Here is a 19417-nt window from a genome sequence, read left to right on the forward strand (position 1 = left end):
TGGGTCAGGGCTCTGGCTCCCATGGGGTTTCTGGATGAGCTGCAGACCGTTTTCACTCACGACACCCCTACTCCCGGAGATAATGTGAATGTTGGCTCGACTGTGCTCATAGAAAGCCAGATGCATGTCTGAAAATCCCGTTCTCGCTGCCACCTGACACCAGGAGTTTGCAGAGAAGCGTCGTTAAGCTGCAGTGTCTGGATAAGGCGGCCACCTGCAAAGGTCCCTCGACGGTTCCTCCGTTTCCCAGAAGCCGGGCCCTCGCCCTGGAGGGCCCTAGGCAGAGTCCCATCTCGGTGCCTCTGCATCGGCTGTGAAGCAGGCAGAGCCCACTGCCCGCCCGCTCCCTGAGAGGACGCCTGAGGTCCCCGGGGCAGGAGGGCCGCCCTCTCCCTCGCAGCCCTGCCTCACCTGGCACCTCTAGAACGCGCAGGGCACAGCACAGCAGACCTGGCCGGGGTCTGCGCGGAGCCCAGCGTCCCCTCAGCACGGGGAGGGGATGTCCCTGAGATGCGCATCCAGAGGAAGCCTCCCTGCCCGCTCGGCCTCCTGGCAGACGCCCCACAGTCATCATAAAGGCAACTTTCACGACACAAGCTCGCGGTAACAGACAGAAAGAAGACAACCGAGTGGTCCGGCGGGGGCAGTACCAGCAGGACCCTCACCAGGCATGAGCGCGCTCCAAGGACTGAGAAGAAAACAGATGCTTTAAAAACAAATAAACCACCAAACAAAAGTTGGACAAGCCCTGCAACTGGAGAGTTGCTGTTCTAGAAAGGAGTCCAGAAAAGCCTGTCTGATGGTGGGCCGGTCTGATGGTGGGAGAAAGCCGCTGCCCCCCAGGCCCCCTTCCTGCCTCCCCAGCTTCTGCGGTGGTAATGACCCTGTTACGTGCAGACACGGACTCTGAGCCCGTGGGAAGGAAATGCCTGGAGAATTCCAAGTGTAATTACAGGGACTATCATTTAAGAAAAGAACATTAGAAGGTTTTAATTGTTTCCTGCCCCCTCCATCCTCCCCTCGGGTCACAGTGATTTCTCACTTAGTCCGATGGGAAGAGTGTGGGATTTGGGGAAATAGTCCAGTGGGGTCTGGGGAAAGGTTTGGGGGCAAGTTCCAGCCCTGAAACTCACCAAGCAGTGACCTTGGGCAGGAGACCACCCCTCGCACCTCAGCTGCCCCCTCTTCTGCTAAGAGGTGGTCGTCACTGCCTCACAGGGTCGTTGTGGAGACGAAACAGGAGGTTCTAAGGGTCCACAGCCCCAGGCCAGCAGCACTGTCCCTGCCCCCGGCCCCAGGGCCAGGATCCCTGCTGGGCATCTTCCCAGGTAGGTTAAACATCTCCACGTTTCCTGCAAGCTTTCCTCTTAGACTCACAGAAGAAGTTCCCAGAGGGTCAGGGCAGAAGGGAGCCTTAGGAATTTTCGAGGACGACCACCAAGGCTGTTCTGCATCACCAGTCCTAGGACCACCACCCTCATCAAATAGGAAAACCGAGGCCCCATCACAGAGCAAGGCGGTGGCCCACCCAGGCCTCCTGACTGGGCTACGTGTCCCCCCACCCAACCTGCAGCCCTCCCGCCCCCGTCCCCCTCAACAGCCCCTCCATGATGCAGAGCCCCGCCCCACCAGGGGCTATGCAGGGTGTGAGGGGTACCTTGGCATTCTGCAGCGGGGGCTGGTAGCTGGACGGCCTGTAGAACATCCTCTGGGAGGCGTCAGTGTGGATGTCACCCAGGAAGAGCTCCTCCACCAGGCGGTCCAGGTTGTGCTGCAGGTACTGCTTCTCCACGCGGACCAGCTGCAGCTCGTGCATGGCAAAGTTCACGGCCCGGGTGCACTCGCGGCCGCCCTCCTCCCGCCACAGGTCATAGGGCACGTCCTGCACCCAGGGACCCCCAGCGGGCATGAAGCCAGGGCACGTGCGGTTGACCAGCTGGCCGAGCCGCTCCGCCACAGCCTCTGAGTGGCACACGACCTGCACGCGGTGCAGCTGGTAGTCAGCCTCGGTGCCGCCACGGATGATCCAGGAGGCCTGGCGCAGGCGGATCTTGCCGCGGACCACCAGAGTGTAGGTGGGGCTGGTGCAGCGGTTGCCACCGTAGTAGAACTGGTAGGCCTTGAACGTGTTGTTGTGGTAGAACCGGTAGGACCTGGTGATGAACTCGGGGCCCGACCGCACCTCACAGCTGCAGAAAAGGGGGAGGAAGACGCCTGTGAGCCCAAAGCCATGAGGAGGAGGCTCATCACAGTGCCAGGAGATCACGGTAATGATAACAGGATGGTACTCCGGGCAGTTCATGGAACCCGCACAGAAACCTATGAGCTGGGGGATGGGGGGTATTATTATTATTATTATTTACATCCCAAGGATCATTTTATTCTCTATTTTTTTTGTTGTTGAAGTATAGTTGATTTGCAATGTTTCAGGTATATAGCAGAATGATTCAGTTTTGTTCTTTTTCAGAGTCTTTTCCATTATAGGTTATTACAAGATATTGAGTACAGTTCCCTGTGCTATAAGGGTGGGTATTATTACTGTCCTGTTTTACAGATAGGGAAACTGAGGCATAAGAGCTGAGGCAATGTGTCCAAGGTCCCCTCACCAGCCAGCACTGGAGCCAGATGTGAGCCCGGGGGAGCCTGGCCCAGCACCCGTGCTCCCGGTCACTCTACACCGGGGTTGTCCTCCTTTCACTTTATGGACAAGACAGAAGGGCAGGAACCTGCCGTCCTCAGCGCCCCCCCTTGGCCTCGCTCCCAGGCGGGAAGGAGGAAGGAGGGTGCGGGGCTGGCCTAGGAAAGATGCTCCCTGTGTTGTCAGAGATGTTGATTTCCTGACCACTTCCATCATCTGGACCGTGTCCACAGCAGCCAGGTGCCAGGTGTCTGTTGTCCTGGAACGGAATCTAGTCTCAGGGAGGCACCCCTTGGAGGCCACTGGAAATTCATCTCTTACCCCGTCCAGTCAAAATTAGTTTTCCCTCTAGCAGAAAATAAAGAGGCAGGTAGGGCTCCTTCGGTTGTGCTGCCGACAGTGGCAGAATGTTTTCTTTTTTTTTTAATATTAATATCTTTTTAAAATATTATTTATTTATTTATTTTTGGTTGCATTGGGTATTCGTTGTTGCACGCGGGCTTTCTCTAGTTGCGGCGAGCGGGGGCTACTCTTTGTTGCGGTGCGCGGGCTTCTCATTGCAGTGGCTTCTCTTGTTGCGGAGCACAGGCTCTAGGAGTGCAGGCTTCAGTAGTTGTGGCACGTGGGCTCAGCAGTTGTGGCTTGTGGGCTCTAGAGTGCAGGCTCAGTAGTTGTGGCGCATGGGCTTAGTTGCTCCGCGGCATGTGGGATCTTCCCGGACCAGGGATCGAACCTGTATTCCCTGCATTGGCAGGCAGATTCTTAACCACTGTGCCACCAGGGAAGTCTGCAAAATGTTTTCTGCTGTGGCATCAGGTAAAGGCTGGATGCCTAGGCCAGAAACACCTGGATGGGACCTTCCTCATCTGGTCTAACTGTAATCAATTTTTACAACTGCAGCACGGCCCACATCAGGAAATGAGGGGGTTTCCTTCCTTGCATTGGGCAAAGAATCTGTCCACTCGTCACCTTTAATCAGATCCTAGTCTCAGTGACATTGAGACTTCAGTCTTATCAGTCTTGGCCGTATAACCCTGCTTGTGTCTATTATTTATATATAAACTTATTAGATACAGTAGTTCTGGTTTGAGCTGAGTGGCGAAATCAAGCAGTGGGACTGAAATTCCAAAGGCCAGTGGTTCTCAAAACTACTATTAGTTTACAAACTGATGAATGGGTCACTTAGAAGTGGGTACCATGAGCTCAGTAAAGACTGTCACCTGCCGCAGATACCACCAGACAGCAGCCAGAGGTGCTCTGGGCATCCGTCTCTGTGACAGGAGGGAGAGGAAGCCCATGTTCCTTCCCAGGGACAGAGGAGTCCTTCCGTGTGAGCAGCGATTCATGTCTGTTGCAGTTCAGACAGGAGGATCGCCGACTTCTAACACTTCATCTCAGCTTGAGAATCTGTTGATTTGGTCCCAAGCTCAAGCCCACTCACTTCTCCATCGCCCCATCCCCGACGCCCCTCACCCAGGCCTTGGTCATCTCCAGCTGGGACTGTTGAGTCTTTTAATTGGTCATCCCCAAGTTGAAACAATTTGGGACCTGGGACCCTTTTGCTGCAGTGCTTGTACCTGAACACTCGTCTCCTCGGGCAACAAAATACAAAGAAACTATAAGAGACTAAAAATAACTGCGCGCATGCTCAGTTGGGGCAAATTATGGATAACAAGATACAAAGAGACCAAAAAGCCAACTGCCACTTCTGAAGAGTCAGGAGCAAAGCAGGGTACTGCACCTGCCCCCTGCACTCAACATCACCAAGGGGTGGGCAGACCGCCTGAGCCACGCCTCCGGCCCCACCCCTGGAACTGCCCCCACCCTCACCCCATACAAGGAACCAGCTCGCCCTTCCTTGGGAAGCAAGCAAGGGAACCTGTTGTTTGTTCTTGCTCCCCCTTGCTGCACCAGGGGCCCCAATAAAGCCTGGCCTGAATTTCTTGTCTGGCCTCTTATCAACTTCTATGGATTAAGGAGGCCAAGAACCCTGGCTGTCCCCAAGTCACTCTTCCCACCACCCACTTGCAGCCAGAGCGCCCTTCAGTCATGCTGAATCAGGTTTGAGCACAGCCCTTGCTGAAATCTCTTCAATGACGTCCCAGTTCTCTTAGATTAAAAGCCAAACTCGAAGAGACAAGGCGTGCAGGGGGCCCTGGGGGCTGGCCCCGCCTCCTCCTTGACCTGCCTGGGGCTGTTCCCCACCCCCAGAACAAGGGCTCCTGTCCGTGCTTCTCCGGTCCAGCCTCTGCTAGTCCTCCCACAGGGAAAGCTCTTCCCTGGTCTTGCACAGCCAAGGACATCTCAGCTCAAGTGTCCTCTTCTTGGTAGCCCTTCCTACCCCACCCTGTCCTAAAATAGGGGCCCTGGTATTCTCCTTGAGCACCTGTTGTTTCTTCCCTCTTCGTAACACTTCTTTGTGTATTTGTAAAATTCCCGAAGACAGGGGCCATGTCTGTTTGGTTCGCTGCTATACACACAAAATCTAGAACAGTGCTCACATGCGGTAAATATTTGTGAGCTCCAGAAATATTTGTTGAACAAAATGATAAATTATTTAAAAGTACGTCGCGTTAAGATTGTTTGTGCCAATACTGACCATGCGGTTATTTCGAGAAACTCCATTTTTAGGAAAAAACCAAAAACCAAAAACCGCTAGGTCTTCCTCGTAAGATTTCTTTTTTCTCTTCTCTGGATGCCTGTGATTCCTCCCCAAGGTACCTGGAGGAGTGGTCTGCACAGAAGTGATCAGATCCCACCGTTAGCCTTGTGAATTTGCAACAATTTAATGCGCAGGAAAGAGATTGCAGGTCTGCCTCTGGGCTATTTTTAAAAGCTCTAATGGAAGATAAGCAAGAGCTCAAACTGGGATAAATCTCAGCTCCACCGCCTGGAAAAGAAGCCAAGAGCTGCACCCTGGCTGGTTGAGGTAGCATGGGTACCTTTTAACTTACTCTCAGACCCTGAAGCTGTATATTAAATTACCAGAATATGGCTAGAATATTTAGACCATCAGAAGCTTGCAAGTCGTGTTTCAGGGTTGGTGAAACACAGACTCCTAATTTCACTTGCTAATGGTTTCTTTTCATACAGGAGTGGTCCTACGGGGTTCAATAAACAAGGACATATTCACTCCCATGTGGGATACAGTGGTACCGTATCACCGCTGCTGAGGCTAAGATTTCAACAGGACTGAGCTCTGTTTCTTCACCAACCCGAGTTTCAAAGCGTCGCTTGGCTGTGAGTTAGAACTCAGACAACCCCAGAATCACTGTAAATTCTAGAAAGTCTCTGTGCACCTGAGAAACCCTAAGAAGGCTCTGCATAGCAGTGCGCTCTCCAGGACCTCCCGGGACCCCCGCCCCAGCCTCTTACCCGGTAGACACCCAGTGGCCCTCGATGGCAGGCGGCATCTGCACAGTGATCCTGGCACCATTGTGGAGATGTTTGAGCATGTGGTGACACTGGGATTCCTTGAAAGCCCTCCAGGCACTTTTCTCCAAGGACCTAGGGTGGGACCTGCTGTCCGGATGAAGGAGGGCAGAGCCCTCTCCCAGCCCTGAAACAGATACACGCAAGGCAGGTGTCAGGGGAGCTGCAGAGACGTGAGGCCAGCTGAGGAGCTGTCCCCGAGGCGGGGACATCCCGCAGGTGGGAAATGCCAGGTTTTATCACTGTCTTTGCTCTCCTAGAATTCACATTCTACAGTGTCCCAGGAGATCCTCTCCCAGGTGAGAAAACTGGGGTCTGTGGAGATAACGAATGTGATTTGCATGAGGTCGCTTGGCGAGCTCCTGGCAAAGCCTGAGCTCAAACCCAGGTCCATGAAACTGCAAACAAGGCCGTGCATCCCACGAGCAGCTGTGCAGGGCTGCAGGGGACAGAACTGTGTGCTCCAGAGTCATCAAGGCTGGAGATGGGGCTGAGGGGACAGGTAGAAAAGGTAGTCAGGAAGGGTGGTCAGGTGCAGTGACACACAGACAGGAAGGCAGAGAGCCAGCAGCTTCAGTGAAGGGTGAATGGAGACGGGGAGAAAGGCCCAGGGAACAGCTAGGAGGCGCCCCACAGTGGGGACTCCCTTCTGCCCGCACCACCTCATGCACCTCGGGGTCTCTCAATCCCCAAACGGACGCCCTCTGGAGGGGGTGCAAGTCCTACGCCCGCCCTATAAGGGCTCAGGTGTGGCATTTCCCCCAGTGATCTTCCAAGGCTGCCCCTTAGAGTTGGTGACAAACAAACACATGTTACAGGGTTGATTGCACATCTGTATTTTCCACGGGTAAAGGGACAGTAGGACTAAGTTTATCTTCACGTCGTCCGGGTTGGCCAAAATTTACACATGCAAAAGTACCACCAGCCTCGTGTGCAGAAAAACGCAAGGAAAACAGATGGAGTTATCATCTGAAAGCCCACGTTTCCTCTGAGATTCACTCCTGAAGTGACTCACAATCTGAGAGGTCTTTATTGTGGACCTACTAGGAATTCAGCACTGTGTTAGCAAAAAAAAAAAAAAAAACGACACTAGTTAGACAAACGTACAACAATAAAAGATGGATGCTAATGAAACTGCGGTAATCGTTTTGCAATGAATGTTAAACGCAACCTCACCAGCAACCCCATTCAGCCAAACCAGGTGAGTCACGCCTGAGCTAGAACAAGGGTGACACTAAAACTCAGAAATCTGTGTCAGGTGGAGTAGACATTAATGCTCAGGGCTGTTAAGCGAGGACCCCCTCCGTGGCCTCGAGCTCCCACCCCAGGGAAGGCACTTCCACTGAAACAGTGGTCCTGGGTGCTCCGTCCCTGACCCTCCCCAGAGAGAAGAAGGAAACAAGCCTGCTAACTGGGCTATTTTTCTCTGTTTCTTTGCAAAACCAGCCTGTTTTCAAAATACATAAAATATATGCATTTTGATCAGCCCCCTCCCACCCCCATAGTAAGGACCCTTCAGTGGTTGGGCTGTGGCACTGAGCCAGGTGGAAAGTCTGGAAAATGCAGGGGTGACCTGTTGGCAATCCTACATGGACATCCACCTGTACTGTGACTTCTGATGGGGTATTTATCCCAATTCCAGCATTTTAATCCCCATTTGTCTGGCACTTGTGCTGATCTCTCTCAGTTAGCTTTAAACTAGAGGACGGGGGGATACCTCCATCAACCCCAAGATTTGTGGTCATCTTGTTGATAGGAAGCACTTCCTGAATTCCCTGTCAGGAATGAAATCAAACAGTACAACTTGCCATCTGGTGGGCCAATTGGATGATAAATTGTAACGTGGCAAAGATACATATCTTAACTCGTCACAAAGCACTGGGAGTTGCGGAAGAGTCTTCTTGAAAGATGACACCCAGCATTCAGTAAAGAGGTCATGCTCTCACGATCAACCAAGCTATGTACTAAAAATTGATTTATAAACCCCTTTACACCCTGCAAATGTTTTCCCGTAAAGCTAAGGAGAGCCGGGAGGGGAGCGGATATCGGTGAAATTCTGGAGCTGGGCTGCTTGGGTTTGAAACTAGATCAGCCGCTTAAAGGATTTCATCAAATCCAAGATTTCAATGATTAAGATGCATCATTATTTTATTATCAGCGACAAAAACACTTGCATTTAAACGATGACACCTGCCTTAGCAGCAGTCCCAACACCCTCGGAGCACGCACAGGGCCTCCAACTGCTTTCTCTCTCCAAAGAGAACTGGCACCGTGTCTGGCCTTCAGCTGCAACGCTTCACTCAGGACAGGTAGTCGGTTTGCTCTGCACGAATCTTGGCAACAAGGCTGAAACACAGCCTTATCTTTTTGTGGCATCTTTCTTTCCAAATAACTTTCTCGGTGAGAAAATATGTAAGTGCAGTTACTACCCCCCTCACCGTGATAAATACTCGCCCCACTGATGTTACACGGACACCCCTGGCTCTGTTACTGGGCTGCCTGATTTCCACACTGTTTTTCTTTTCGGCGCTGAGAGTGGAGTTTACAAGTGAATTCTAACACTTGGCTGCAGTGTTTACTCTATTTTCAAAACCAACCTATTGGCAACTAAACCATAGATCGAGAGTAACAAGGACACACACAGAGGAAGTGACATGAGGACAGTATGGGTCCAGGTTCACACAGGCGATGACAGGTCTGCCGCATGACTGCCACCTGCAGGCTCACAGGGGCCAGAGGCCCCACCCACCGGAGATGCACACACACTGCCCAGACCTTATACATGAAAAACTGTAAATCCTACAATCGATGAAACACATGATCAGCACTGTGACCATAAACAAGTCACTTAAGTCCCCCAAGCCTTAGTGTGCTCATCTGTACGGAGCGGGTGACAGCACTGCCGTCACCTGGAGTTGGTCTCAGGATCCACTGAGATCATTTCCTTTAGCACATGGTTCATGGTTCTTGTTAGACGTTAGTTACTATTATTTTAAATGATGAGTAAGGCTCTTGGAGGTCCTGAGGAAGGCCTTCCTAACTAACAGAATGGCTAGAATAATGGTAAGAGTCTCCTGGAGCCCAGCTCACTCTGCGCTCTGGAGGGACAGTGTGCACAGAGCGAGGCCCGGGCTTCTGGCAGCCAACTAACTGGTGACCTGAATGGAGAGCAGGGGTGGTGACAAGCTCTACTCGGTTTAACAAATAACTACACGCTGACACTCTGTGTAGCTTAGGGGCTGGAAGCATAAAGAAGATGGAAGATAAGTTTTTCTGACCCGGAGGCTCTTAAGGTCTCACTTGGACTGCATGTCCAAGGACTAGGGTGGGATGGTGGGGTCTGGGCAGGAGGTGGGTTCAGAGGCAAAGGAAGGGGCCGTGGTGCTCAGGACCTGCACGGTTGTGCAGGAGGCTGGAGCCGACAGTCAGCTTTTTAACCAGGGGGTGGGGAAGACATAAAATCCCAGAACCACCCATTTGCACATCATTAGAAAGCAGGCAGAAGATTACGTCACTCAGGGTTTCCAGAGACCAAGCTCCGTCTTGCTACTGCTCCTGTCAAACAGGAGCCAACGTCAGGGACCTGGCAAGGCCGTCGGCCCAGGAGGCCAGCAGGATAGCCAGATGGAGGACTCGACAGCCAGCCCCTCCCCAGGACACAGTGGCTGAGGGCTCACTCGCGAGGGTGGGACTGAATTTTTAGGATGGGAAAATAGGGTTGGAATTTATTCTCTTTTTATCTTTTTCCTTTGAAATACCCACCACCTCAATGACCCTTAGGGAGCAAAATTAAAAGGGTCAAGTGACAGCAGGCGTTGCTGTCAGGCAAGAGAAGCCGTCTCTTAGGGTCAAGTATGGACAGGGGTCACCAACGCTTATTGGCTTATTTGGTGTGGGACGTGGATTACACCCCCCCCCCCGCCCCCATGTGAGGCCTCCTTCTAGTAAATGGCTGGGAATGAAAAGGCCCCTTGAAGCACCTAGTTCAGCCACAGGGGAGGCCATGTGGAACGCTCTCACCTTACATCCCACGACTTCCTTCTCAGCATCAGCCATGGGTGCCCTCCAAGGAGACCAGCCTTAGACTTCTGGTCAACCCAGGGATCCCCATGTTCCTGCATCGCCAGAACTATGTCAGCTCCAAATCTGAGACTGAAACTAGCAACTCACTCATTCAAACAATCAGAAAGGACTCTCTGCAGGGCCAGGCACTGTGCAGGCACAGAAGCTACAAACATTATGCCCCAAGGAATCGTCAGTTGGGGAAGAAATCAGAATCCCAATGGACTTATAAAGGGACTCAGAAGGACGGAGGGAGCAGGCAGCTATGCCTTGAAGACTGAACAGAAGTGGTCCAGGCAGGGTTTATACAGCACATGCCCAACGTAAGGAGGGGCGGGAGATTCGTGCAGGGAGGATGGAGAGGCCTTAGGGAGGAGAGATTGCAGGGTGGCCCAGGAGGGAACAGTGGCAAAACAGAGGCCAGGCTGTGATCAAGAGCTGTGAGTGCGTCATCCTGAGCATGGACTGGGCTGAAACAGGGAAGAGGAACCACCCAAAGCTTGTAAGCAATGTAACGCAGGATAAGGATTCCATTTTGAAAAGACTGCTTTTCCCTTTTTTTGGAGGGCTAAGAAGCAGGAAGATCAATTATGAAGCTTCTGCCATGGTTCAGTGCATCATTTTTGCCTGAATAAATGAGAAAGATAAGAGAAGGGAACTGCTTTCAACAAAGCAGTAAATCTTTTTGGTGGTCCCGGAGAGGCACGGACCATCTTTGGCATGTTGTGGGAAAAGGTATTACCAGAAAGTTATTTGAAAAGAGAGGAAAGAAGGAAGGGAGGGAGGGAAAGACAGAGAGAGGAAAGTAAGGGTCTGTACTAATTTAGCACTATATCCGGAAAAAAAACTTTTGCAAAATACTTATATGTCCACTTTCATACATCTTCAATTGTATAAATAAACATCCAACTTAAGGGTGGTGACTAGCTGTAATAACAGTTCCTGCCTGAGTGTACTTATTAGTTATAATAATAAATGTGCTTATTATATATAATAACTTTAAAAACCTTCACTTGATTGGATTATCTGTATAATCAGAAGTATTGACTAACCACAATATTTGGTTGTCGATAATTCTGCTGTTCAACGTTGAGTGCAGTGGACATTATGATCTTCCAGGCTCTTAAGGCAGATCACAGTGAGGTAATCGTTAGGAACATCAGTGCCTGTGGGATGTTGCTTTGGATACCGAGCTAGTGGGGTGGACAGGTGACAACCCTATTTAGTCCAAGAGAGGGTTTTTCCCCTTGTGTTTCTTATACGAGTGAGGAGGCACACACAAATAACATCAAGACTTTGACGAACTGAGGATTCTAGATATTTTGGTCAGTTGCAAAGACTGGTTCATTGGGCTCCATCCATTAAGATTTTTGCTGTAAATGAATCCAAGGAAAAGAGCATCTCGAAGGGTTAAACAACATCAGTGCAGTAAGAAAGGGACTGAGTTTTCAGGCTTCAAGGTGACTTTGGCTAAGTCATCGGATAGATGCCTTTCGTTCCCCTGTACAAAGTGAACATTACAGTAATGGGGATAATAACTAATGTTTCTAAAACACTCGAAGGCTCACTTCACGCCTATATTATCTCATGTATCAAATTCCAGTTACTACACGGGAACAGAAGGGAGTGGGTGGAGAACCAGCCTTCAACGTCAAGGGTTCTACGAACAGCCAGGCCCCGATACCAGCGCCAGTGGGAGCCACCACAGCACCGCCCCGACCAGTGGCGTTCTGATGAAGCAGGTTATCCAAGTGGCTTCACTACAAAATGGTCTCCAATATCTGGGGTCCCATGGCCTGGGCCCAGATCAAATGGTTATGACAAGGGGGCAGCTTCTTTCAAGTACGGGTGGGAGAAAAATGTAGACCCTGGAAGGAAATTGTTCTCCTGTTGAAAACAAATTAATTCCCGAAGGCTTTAGGGGACAATTTTATAGATGACCATTTGCAGAGAACTACATGAGCTCCTTGGGTTCTGGAGGGTGTATCACATGTGCGGGTGTGTGTGTGTGTAAGAGTTTTTCACTTCCATGGATGAAATCACTCACAACAGAAATCCTAAATGACTCCAGAATGATCTTTACTACTACCATGATTGCCAGTCTACTGTTCAGAGAGTGAAAACACCCAGAGATAGCAAATAAAAAACCAGATTTCCCCAAATAGAGGAAGCACAGGATTAACCATTTACATGGGCATCTGTACCCTAAGTTCAAGGCCCGTGAGGCCAGGTGACTGTTGGCATCACCCAAGTCACCAGACTCCGCACACAGAAAGCAGCCCTGAGCACAGGCTTCAAAGCGAACAAATGCAGTATTTCTCCGCCGCCTACAGCAACGCTTATTCCTGAGCCCTCGAGCCAGGCCACCAATAGGGACCAGGCAGAAGACAAAGGGCATGGGGCGGGGGATGGAGCAGAGACCCTGAGTCGTCCCTTCAGCAGGTGGCTGAGGGCCTACTGCGTGTGAGGTCGTCTCCAAGGCCTGCCCCATCGCTGACACGTGAAGGGAAAAGTGAGGGAGGACCACAGCGTGTGGCCAAGTCCCTGGGAGAATCCTCTTGATGTGCTTAGCAGCTTTTCACCTGTCTCTCTAGATCGAGAACCCAAAGCACCAAACCACTTTACACACAATAACATGTGAACTGAGTTCGGAAGGAGACACTTTTCAGGCACACTTGGGAATGAATTCATCTTTGATCGGGTTAGTCACTGCATAGGTACTTTAATGCTTAAAAAAATAAAATCAAAACGGCCAAATAAATATAATGTCAAGACATTCACAATGGTGGTCTCTGAGAGGGTCTCTGAAAGGCCCTTTCCCGCTCACTTTGCACGTTTCTGTCCTTGATACAACGTGACCTGCGTCAATCCCACACCAGAGTGAGGAAGCATCTCACGGTGGAACTGGTGCGATGCAGAAAAACACGCAGCAGAGAAAACGGGAGCGATGAGGGGAAATGCAGGTGATGACTTTGCCGTGAAATCGCCCAGCCCCGGTAAGAGAGCCATCATCACTGTAATGTGGGCTGTGAAGTCGAGGCGGCTACGTGACCGCCTGCACAGCTTCCATGTTTTGGAACAAAAGCTGCCGTTCACTCCCAGGTGGGCACCTACACTCACCAAGCGCTTGCTTTTATTTCCATGTTGTTGGAGATCAAAGCTGAGAGAGCTGCTTTTGCCAAGCTTTAAACCTTATCTAAAAGCACTTTCCCTTTATGAGAAATACAGTAAAGTCAAGATTTCAGATTCCTGGCTTCATTTAACTTTTGATGAAAATGAGGTAATTTTCTAAGTCGTTTTCTTCTAAGGCCATGGTCACCGGGCCAGACACTGGGGTCCAACCACAGACAGCATGGTTTTCCTGCTGGGCCTGGAGCTGATGGCTGCCGCCATAGCTGTGCTCTTCACACAGTCGTGTGTGTGTGTGTGTGTGTGTGTGTGTGTGTGTGTGTGTGTGTGTGTATGCGTATGTGTGTGTGCATGGTGTGTGTGTCTGTGTATGGCGTGTCTGACTACGTGCATGGTATGTGTGTGTTTGTGTGTCTGGTGTGTGCTTGATGTGTGTGGGGTGTGCGTGTGTGTGTTGAGTGCTGGGATTCCCAGCAGGGAAGAACACCGCAGTCAAGGGCGGTGTGCCAGGCTCCCACCTCTGGGCTCTCCAATAAGCTCTTCTCATCCTGCCAGGTATTCTCAGGCCTCCTCAGGAAGGGGGGCTGCCCCTCCTCACAGCCCTGTCCTCAGCCGGCAGTGACACAGGCACGCAGGAGGCCCTCTTAATGTACCTGTCGACCGAATGGTTGGCTGAAGGAATGAAGCTAGAAAACCCTTCGAGAACAGATGAGCCTCAGTCACTACAGGGTGACACCACATCCTTACTCTGACCTAGATCCCTATCACATGACATTCCAAAATAACTTTACTCCCAATATGAACCCAAATTGAAAAGAACTCAATGGTCTGTGCACATAACATCTGGACACAGCAAGAGCTCATGCTCGGACGGTGGCAGGTTCTTCCTGAGCTTTTCCTTGGGATCGCTTCAATGCCGCGCACAGGCCACGTGCTGCCATGTCAGCTTTCCACAGGTGTACGAGATCACTAATGAGTCCTTTCATATTTCCAGTCCTAAAAGTTTTATGCTTCCCTTTAATTGATTCTATCAAATTGTCATCAGTCTGACCCTAAACGGTAGGTATTTACACAGTCCTATCATCCGCTGGTGTTGAGTTCTTTAATCCTTTAGGGAGAAAAAGAAGGACCACGGCTATGACGGGACGGCTCAGCCACGTGCTTGAAGATAGTCAGTTTCTCTCAAAAGAGAATATTTACCATCTGTCTGAGACCCTTGCTCCCTGCTATGAGCAGATGAGTAATATTTCTTTTCAAGATTACATTTTATGACTAAGGGGGAAAAAGTGCAGGAAAGGCAATGTTTTCTTGGTCACAAAAACTGCCTCCAGTAAAATGATATTTCAAAGATTCTACTTTACCCTACTGTAATGTTTCCTCACATTTTGTTGGTTAAGCAGTCATTCGGTAATCCACAGTTTGTTTGTTTGTTCAGTTTTAGTAGAATACACTCAAGTGAAAGGTGATAGCTCAGAAGTGTCTTCCCATTTCAGAAAAGTTGATGAATTCTACACAAGTAAATGGCGATGGAAGAACATCTCCCCAACAACGGCTCCAAAACTTAAAGTCAAATGTTTCCATTAATAAAGAGAATGAGCACTTTGGGGCACATTAAAGCACCACTTTTTCTGAAATATCTCATGTTAATCTGGTTTCTGGAACAGAATGATTTTCGTGGCTTTTCATCTAAGCAAATAAAACAGTGACAAGGGACATACCCCAGCTGCATACCTTCATGACATTCAATAGGTTTTACTTGGATTAAGAAATGCAATTGTTCTCAGACGCTGGAGGACAGGAAAGTAAGACCAACATGTATACTTTTATGCCGTCACATTTTGAACTTGGGTCTCCCACTACATTTACAGTTTTAAAACACAGCAAAAAATAAACAATGGACTCCAGTCTTTCCAGACCCTAATTTACTCACCAATAGAACCTAGGGGTGATTTATAACTTGCCTGAGTTGAAATAAAAGTAACCAAAAAAACTGAACAAAGATCGGATGGCAAACACAATAAAGAGTTTCTACAGCATCTTCACCCAGAATCTTCCTGAAGGCCTTGTGCGCTTGTTAATCTTATTAATGAGACTTGTTAGTGTAACAAATAATCTATAAATGATGTCTGGAACTAAATTTCGTAAAGTTGGTCCCAAGTACATTCATAACCATAGAAAATATGTTTTTACCTACCTAATTGCTGTCATAAATATACAAGTAGCAAAATAAAAATGCCTCTGTATCAGGAAAAAAATCATGAAGCCATTCTAAAAGAGTACAGGTAATGTCCTTCAGACGGACGACTTCTATTAAGATACATAATCAAGCTCCATCTGTTACAACGGAATTTCTAAATACTTGCAAAGCCCCTGACTACAGAGTAGGACACACTCTCAAGTCATTCCCATGGGTTAGGTTGATTAATACCCATTTCCCATTAAAACTACTTCAACCAAGTAAAAATCAGACAGAAAAGAGAGAATACCCAATTTCTTCTTGGTGCTTTACATTATCCTAAGGAATCGTGACAAGCCTCTCTCAAATCGCAGAGATTTATACCCAGAAGGACCACTCCCTCGGTTTCTCCTCTGTGCTGGAGTCCCATGCGCCCTGAACGAGTGCAGTTGCTCTGTGGGCAACAGCAGTGTGAATAACTCTGCCACTGCAGGTTCACTTTGAAATGGGGTGACTTTTTGCAGGGTTATCCCCGTCATCCCATTAAACTTGGCAAACCTCCTTTTTTATTTTACATACTCTTCGTCATATGCACATGTGCACACACACGTGCACACGTGCACGGGGTCTGGCCCCACCGGCTTATTCCCCCCTTCCTTACTCCCTCCCTGCACACTGTGGATCTGGGTGAACCCCTGACCTCAAGGAGCTCAGGCTGACTCCAGCTGGAATTTGGAAATCTGGGGCTATACTTGAACCTCACTGAGGATATACTTGGGCTCCCCTTACCAGCCGTTACCGCACTGTGGTGCAGGAAGTATGGTTACAACTTCCAGCTCTCAAAACAAGGAAGAAAAGTTCAGGGTGGGTTGGCCCAGGCTGTGTTTCTGAGCATGGCTTTTGTAGTCCGAAAGGCAAACGGCTTTATGAAAAAACAATTCTGTTCATGCCAAATTGTCAAGTACTTTTGCATTTTAAAGGCACTTGCCCATAGGACCATCTTCCTGCACAGATGCGACAGGAGACTTTTAGGGGACACGCTCCCCTGTGTCTCTCTCTCTGCCTGTTTCTGGTGTGGGTGGCAGCTGTTGTTTGATCTGCCCATTGGCTCTGATGTGTTTCATGTTTCAGCCAAAGATGAAAACGGCTCTGTAATTCTAAGCAGATGGGCCTAGGAGTACAACCCTGTAATTACACCTTCTCTCTCTGGCCCTCGAACTGCCAGCCTTCCATCCTGACTTGGAAAGTCTGGGATCACTGGGGCTCCGGGCACACCTTGGCCATCAGGCAGGTCTGGCCCAGCCCAACTTGTGTGCAGGGCCTGTGGACCTGCGCTACCCATACTGCCAGCCCCAGCAGGGTGACAAAGAATACAGCTGCACAGGGCTCCCGGGTTGCTGTCTCCTCACCTTCCTAGATGGTGTGGGAGTCACCCCTGACCTTCAGCGCTGGCCAAATGCCTTCTGAAGCTGGATCAGAAACCTAGAGGCCATGAGGGTGCTGACCTGATGACCCGATGTACAGAGGTTTGGGGTGCCCGTGGTGGGTGTGGAGGCAGGAGAGTCCTGCTCCTGGCGGACACTCTGCTGAACAGTCAGGTGTCCACCGTTAGGAAAAGCTGGCCCAGGACATCTAGATCAGCACGTGTTCTGCAGCCACCTGTCCCCATGATCGCCACAGATCTCCCACAAAATCTGCCTTCCCACCCCCGGTGCAATGCTATCTTATTTTCCTCAGTGCAATTCCTGGAACTCTTTTAAAGCCTGCTGTTCTCTGGCTGAGGGTTTACTAGAGCTGCTGACGACATGTGACACATGAAACAGAAACAAAACGACCCAGAAGAGCGGGAGGAAACAAGCTCAGGTCCCGGAGAACTTAGGGGACTGGTTTTAATTACTGCACCTTGGCTGCTAGGAGGCCCCTGCTCCCTGAAAGTCCGTCCAGAGAACCTACCGGTCCACCTGGGAGAGACCCCTCCCCAGCCCCTCAACACACTCGTCCTCCGAGGGGCGAACACAAACACCCCGAGCTGCTTTTTCCCTGAAATGATCACAGTTCTCTGCACAGTGCCCCCAAAGCTTGGACCCCAGCAAGAGCCTTGCCTGCGCTCTGACACTCTGTAAAGGGTCGCATAGCCTGCGGTTCCATGACCGCCTATAGTCTGAAACCCCGCAGAGTGGACACAAGTGTCCGGGGACTTGGACATAAAGTCTGTGTGCGCGCCCTTCCAGAGAGAGCGCGGCCGGCGCCCGGGAAGGCGAGCCTCTTCCAGGGTGCCCAGGAAGGGGCTGCACCCGGCCGCGCGGTCCCCTCGGTTCCGGGGTGTCCACTCGGCTCCCGGCACCCCCAGACTCACCGTGAAGCAGGAGGGCCGGGAACAGGGATGTGAGCAGGAGGCGGCGCACACAGGACATCTCCAGGCCTCCTCCGGGGCCGCCCGCGCGCGCCGCACCGCCCGCCGTCCGGGGACCCAGCTTCCCGGGACCCGCCTGCAGCCCGGGCGGCGCGGCCCGGCCGCGCGGGGACAGGGCCAGGCCCGCGCTTCAGGCGGCCGCGGCGCGCCCCATGCCCGGCCCGGCCCCTCCGCTCCCGGCCTCCCGTCCCGCGCCCGGCCCTGCGCGCCCGGCCGCCCCGTGCTCGCCCGGCCGCCGCCGCCGCCGCTCCGCGCTGCACTGGCCACAGCCGCCGCAACCGCCGCAGCTCCTCTTCATATTTCCAGGGCGCCGCCGCGGGAAAGGGGCGGGCGGGGGCGGGGCCTGGACGGGGCGGAGCGATGTGGGGCGGGACGGGCCGTGGCCTGGACTGGGGCGGGACGGGGCCTGGACGGTGGGCGGGGCGATGTGGGGGGAGAGGCCTGGATCGGGCGGGGCGAGGCCTGGATGGGGGCGGGGAGGGCGGGGTCTGAACGGGGAGGGGCTATGCGGGGGCTGGGCTGGGTGGGGCGAGGTGATATGGGCGTGGGCGGGGCCTGGACCGGGCTGGGGATCCTCCCGGGACCCGGCTCAGGACTTGAAGGGTGCTGGGCACCGCCGCCCCTGGCCCGGCGCCCTCTGCACTTCTTCGCCCCCTGGCCCTCCCCTCCCCCTCCGGTGCCTCTGCTCTCTTCTTCCACTCCCCTCGCTGCCCTGCCCCGCCCTCCACTAGCCTCATCCCCTCTTAGCCTCCGGCTCCGGCCCCGTTCCTCCCCTCCTCCTCGGCCGCTCACTCTAGGACAGCTCCTCCTGCGAGGGGCTCACAGACCTACGCCCGGGCCCCCGCCGCCAAAGGAGGAAAAAGTGCCCTTCACCCTCTCTGCACCCACCCGGGGCAGCTCTGGACCCCTGTCTTCCCTCCACTCACAGGGGAGGATTCCCCACTTGTAAAAGGCGTTCCAAAAGGGGTGGGGACGCTGCAAGGCCCAGGTCTCCAGCGGGTCGGAGAGAGGTCCGCGTGCCAAGCTTGGGGCGTGTGTGTGTGGCCCGCGCGCACGTGAGAACGAGGGAAAGGAGAGGAGAGAAGAGACGGCAGAAAAGAGAAGAGGTTTCCACCGCACGGGTGGGGATGCTGAGCGCCGCGTCCTGACGCCGGGTTCCCGAGCGCAGGAGCCCGACCGCAGGCCCCAGCTGACCCAGGAAGGGGTGCAGGGCCCCCTCCACCCTCCCCTTCCAGGAGGCAGGACTCGTTGGGACACGGGAGAAATCTCAGAGGCCCCCTTCCCCGATCCCTCCTCCCTCCCAGCCCAAAGCTTGGTTCTGTTTAAGGTTTGTCAGTCTTGGGGAGTTCAGTTTTACATGGGCGTTGAAGACCCAAAGGCAGGGACAGTCTCCATCAGTCCATTCCAGGCGCTGGTTTCAGTCAAGGCGCCTCCCCTGCTGACGGAGGTGCCCGGCGCGCTCCGATGAATCTGGAGGGCTCTCCTCCAGGAGGGTTTGTCAGTAGGGAAGGCTGAATGTCACCTCCTCACGCTGGCTGAGGAGCAGCCAGGGACCACGTGGAATCAG

The 19417-nt window shown here is 52.1% G+C and overlaps 1 protein-coding gene across 2 annotated transcripts in view; it reads right to left on the reverse strand.

Moving 5' to 3' along the window:
* APCDD1 (APC down-regulated 1) overlaps positions 1 to 17989 on the reverse strand; it is a gene marked incomplete at its 5' end in the record, with an annotated part of 31743 nt that extends 13754 nt beyond the window's left edge. The window contains 3 exons of one of the 2 annotated variants that reach the window (XM_082668475.1): positions 1658 to 2189; positions 6014 to 6197; positions 17794 to 17989. In XM_082668475.1, the coding sequence (XP_082524601.1) occupies positions 1658 to 2189; positions 6014 to 6197; positions 17794 to 17851 (774 nt within the window). Of the gene's footprint in view, positions 1 to 1657; positions 2190 to 6013; positions 6283 to 17793 lie in introns of those variants that run through there. The other variant, XM_082668474.1, reaches the window with a different exon arrangement.
* Positions 17990 to 19417: the final 1428 nt, after the last annotated feature.

The sequence above is a fragment of the Grampus griseus genome, assembly GCF_964374135.1.
Source record: "Grampus griseus genome assembly, chromosome: 12".
NCBI lineage: Eukaryota > Metazoa > Chordata > Mammalia > Artiodactyla > Delphinidae > Grampus > Grampus griseus.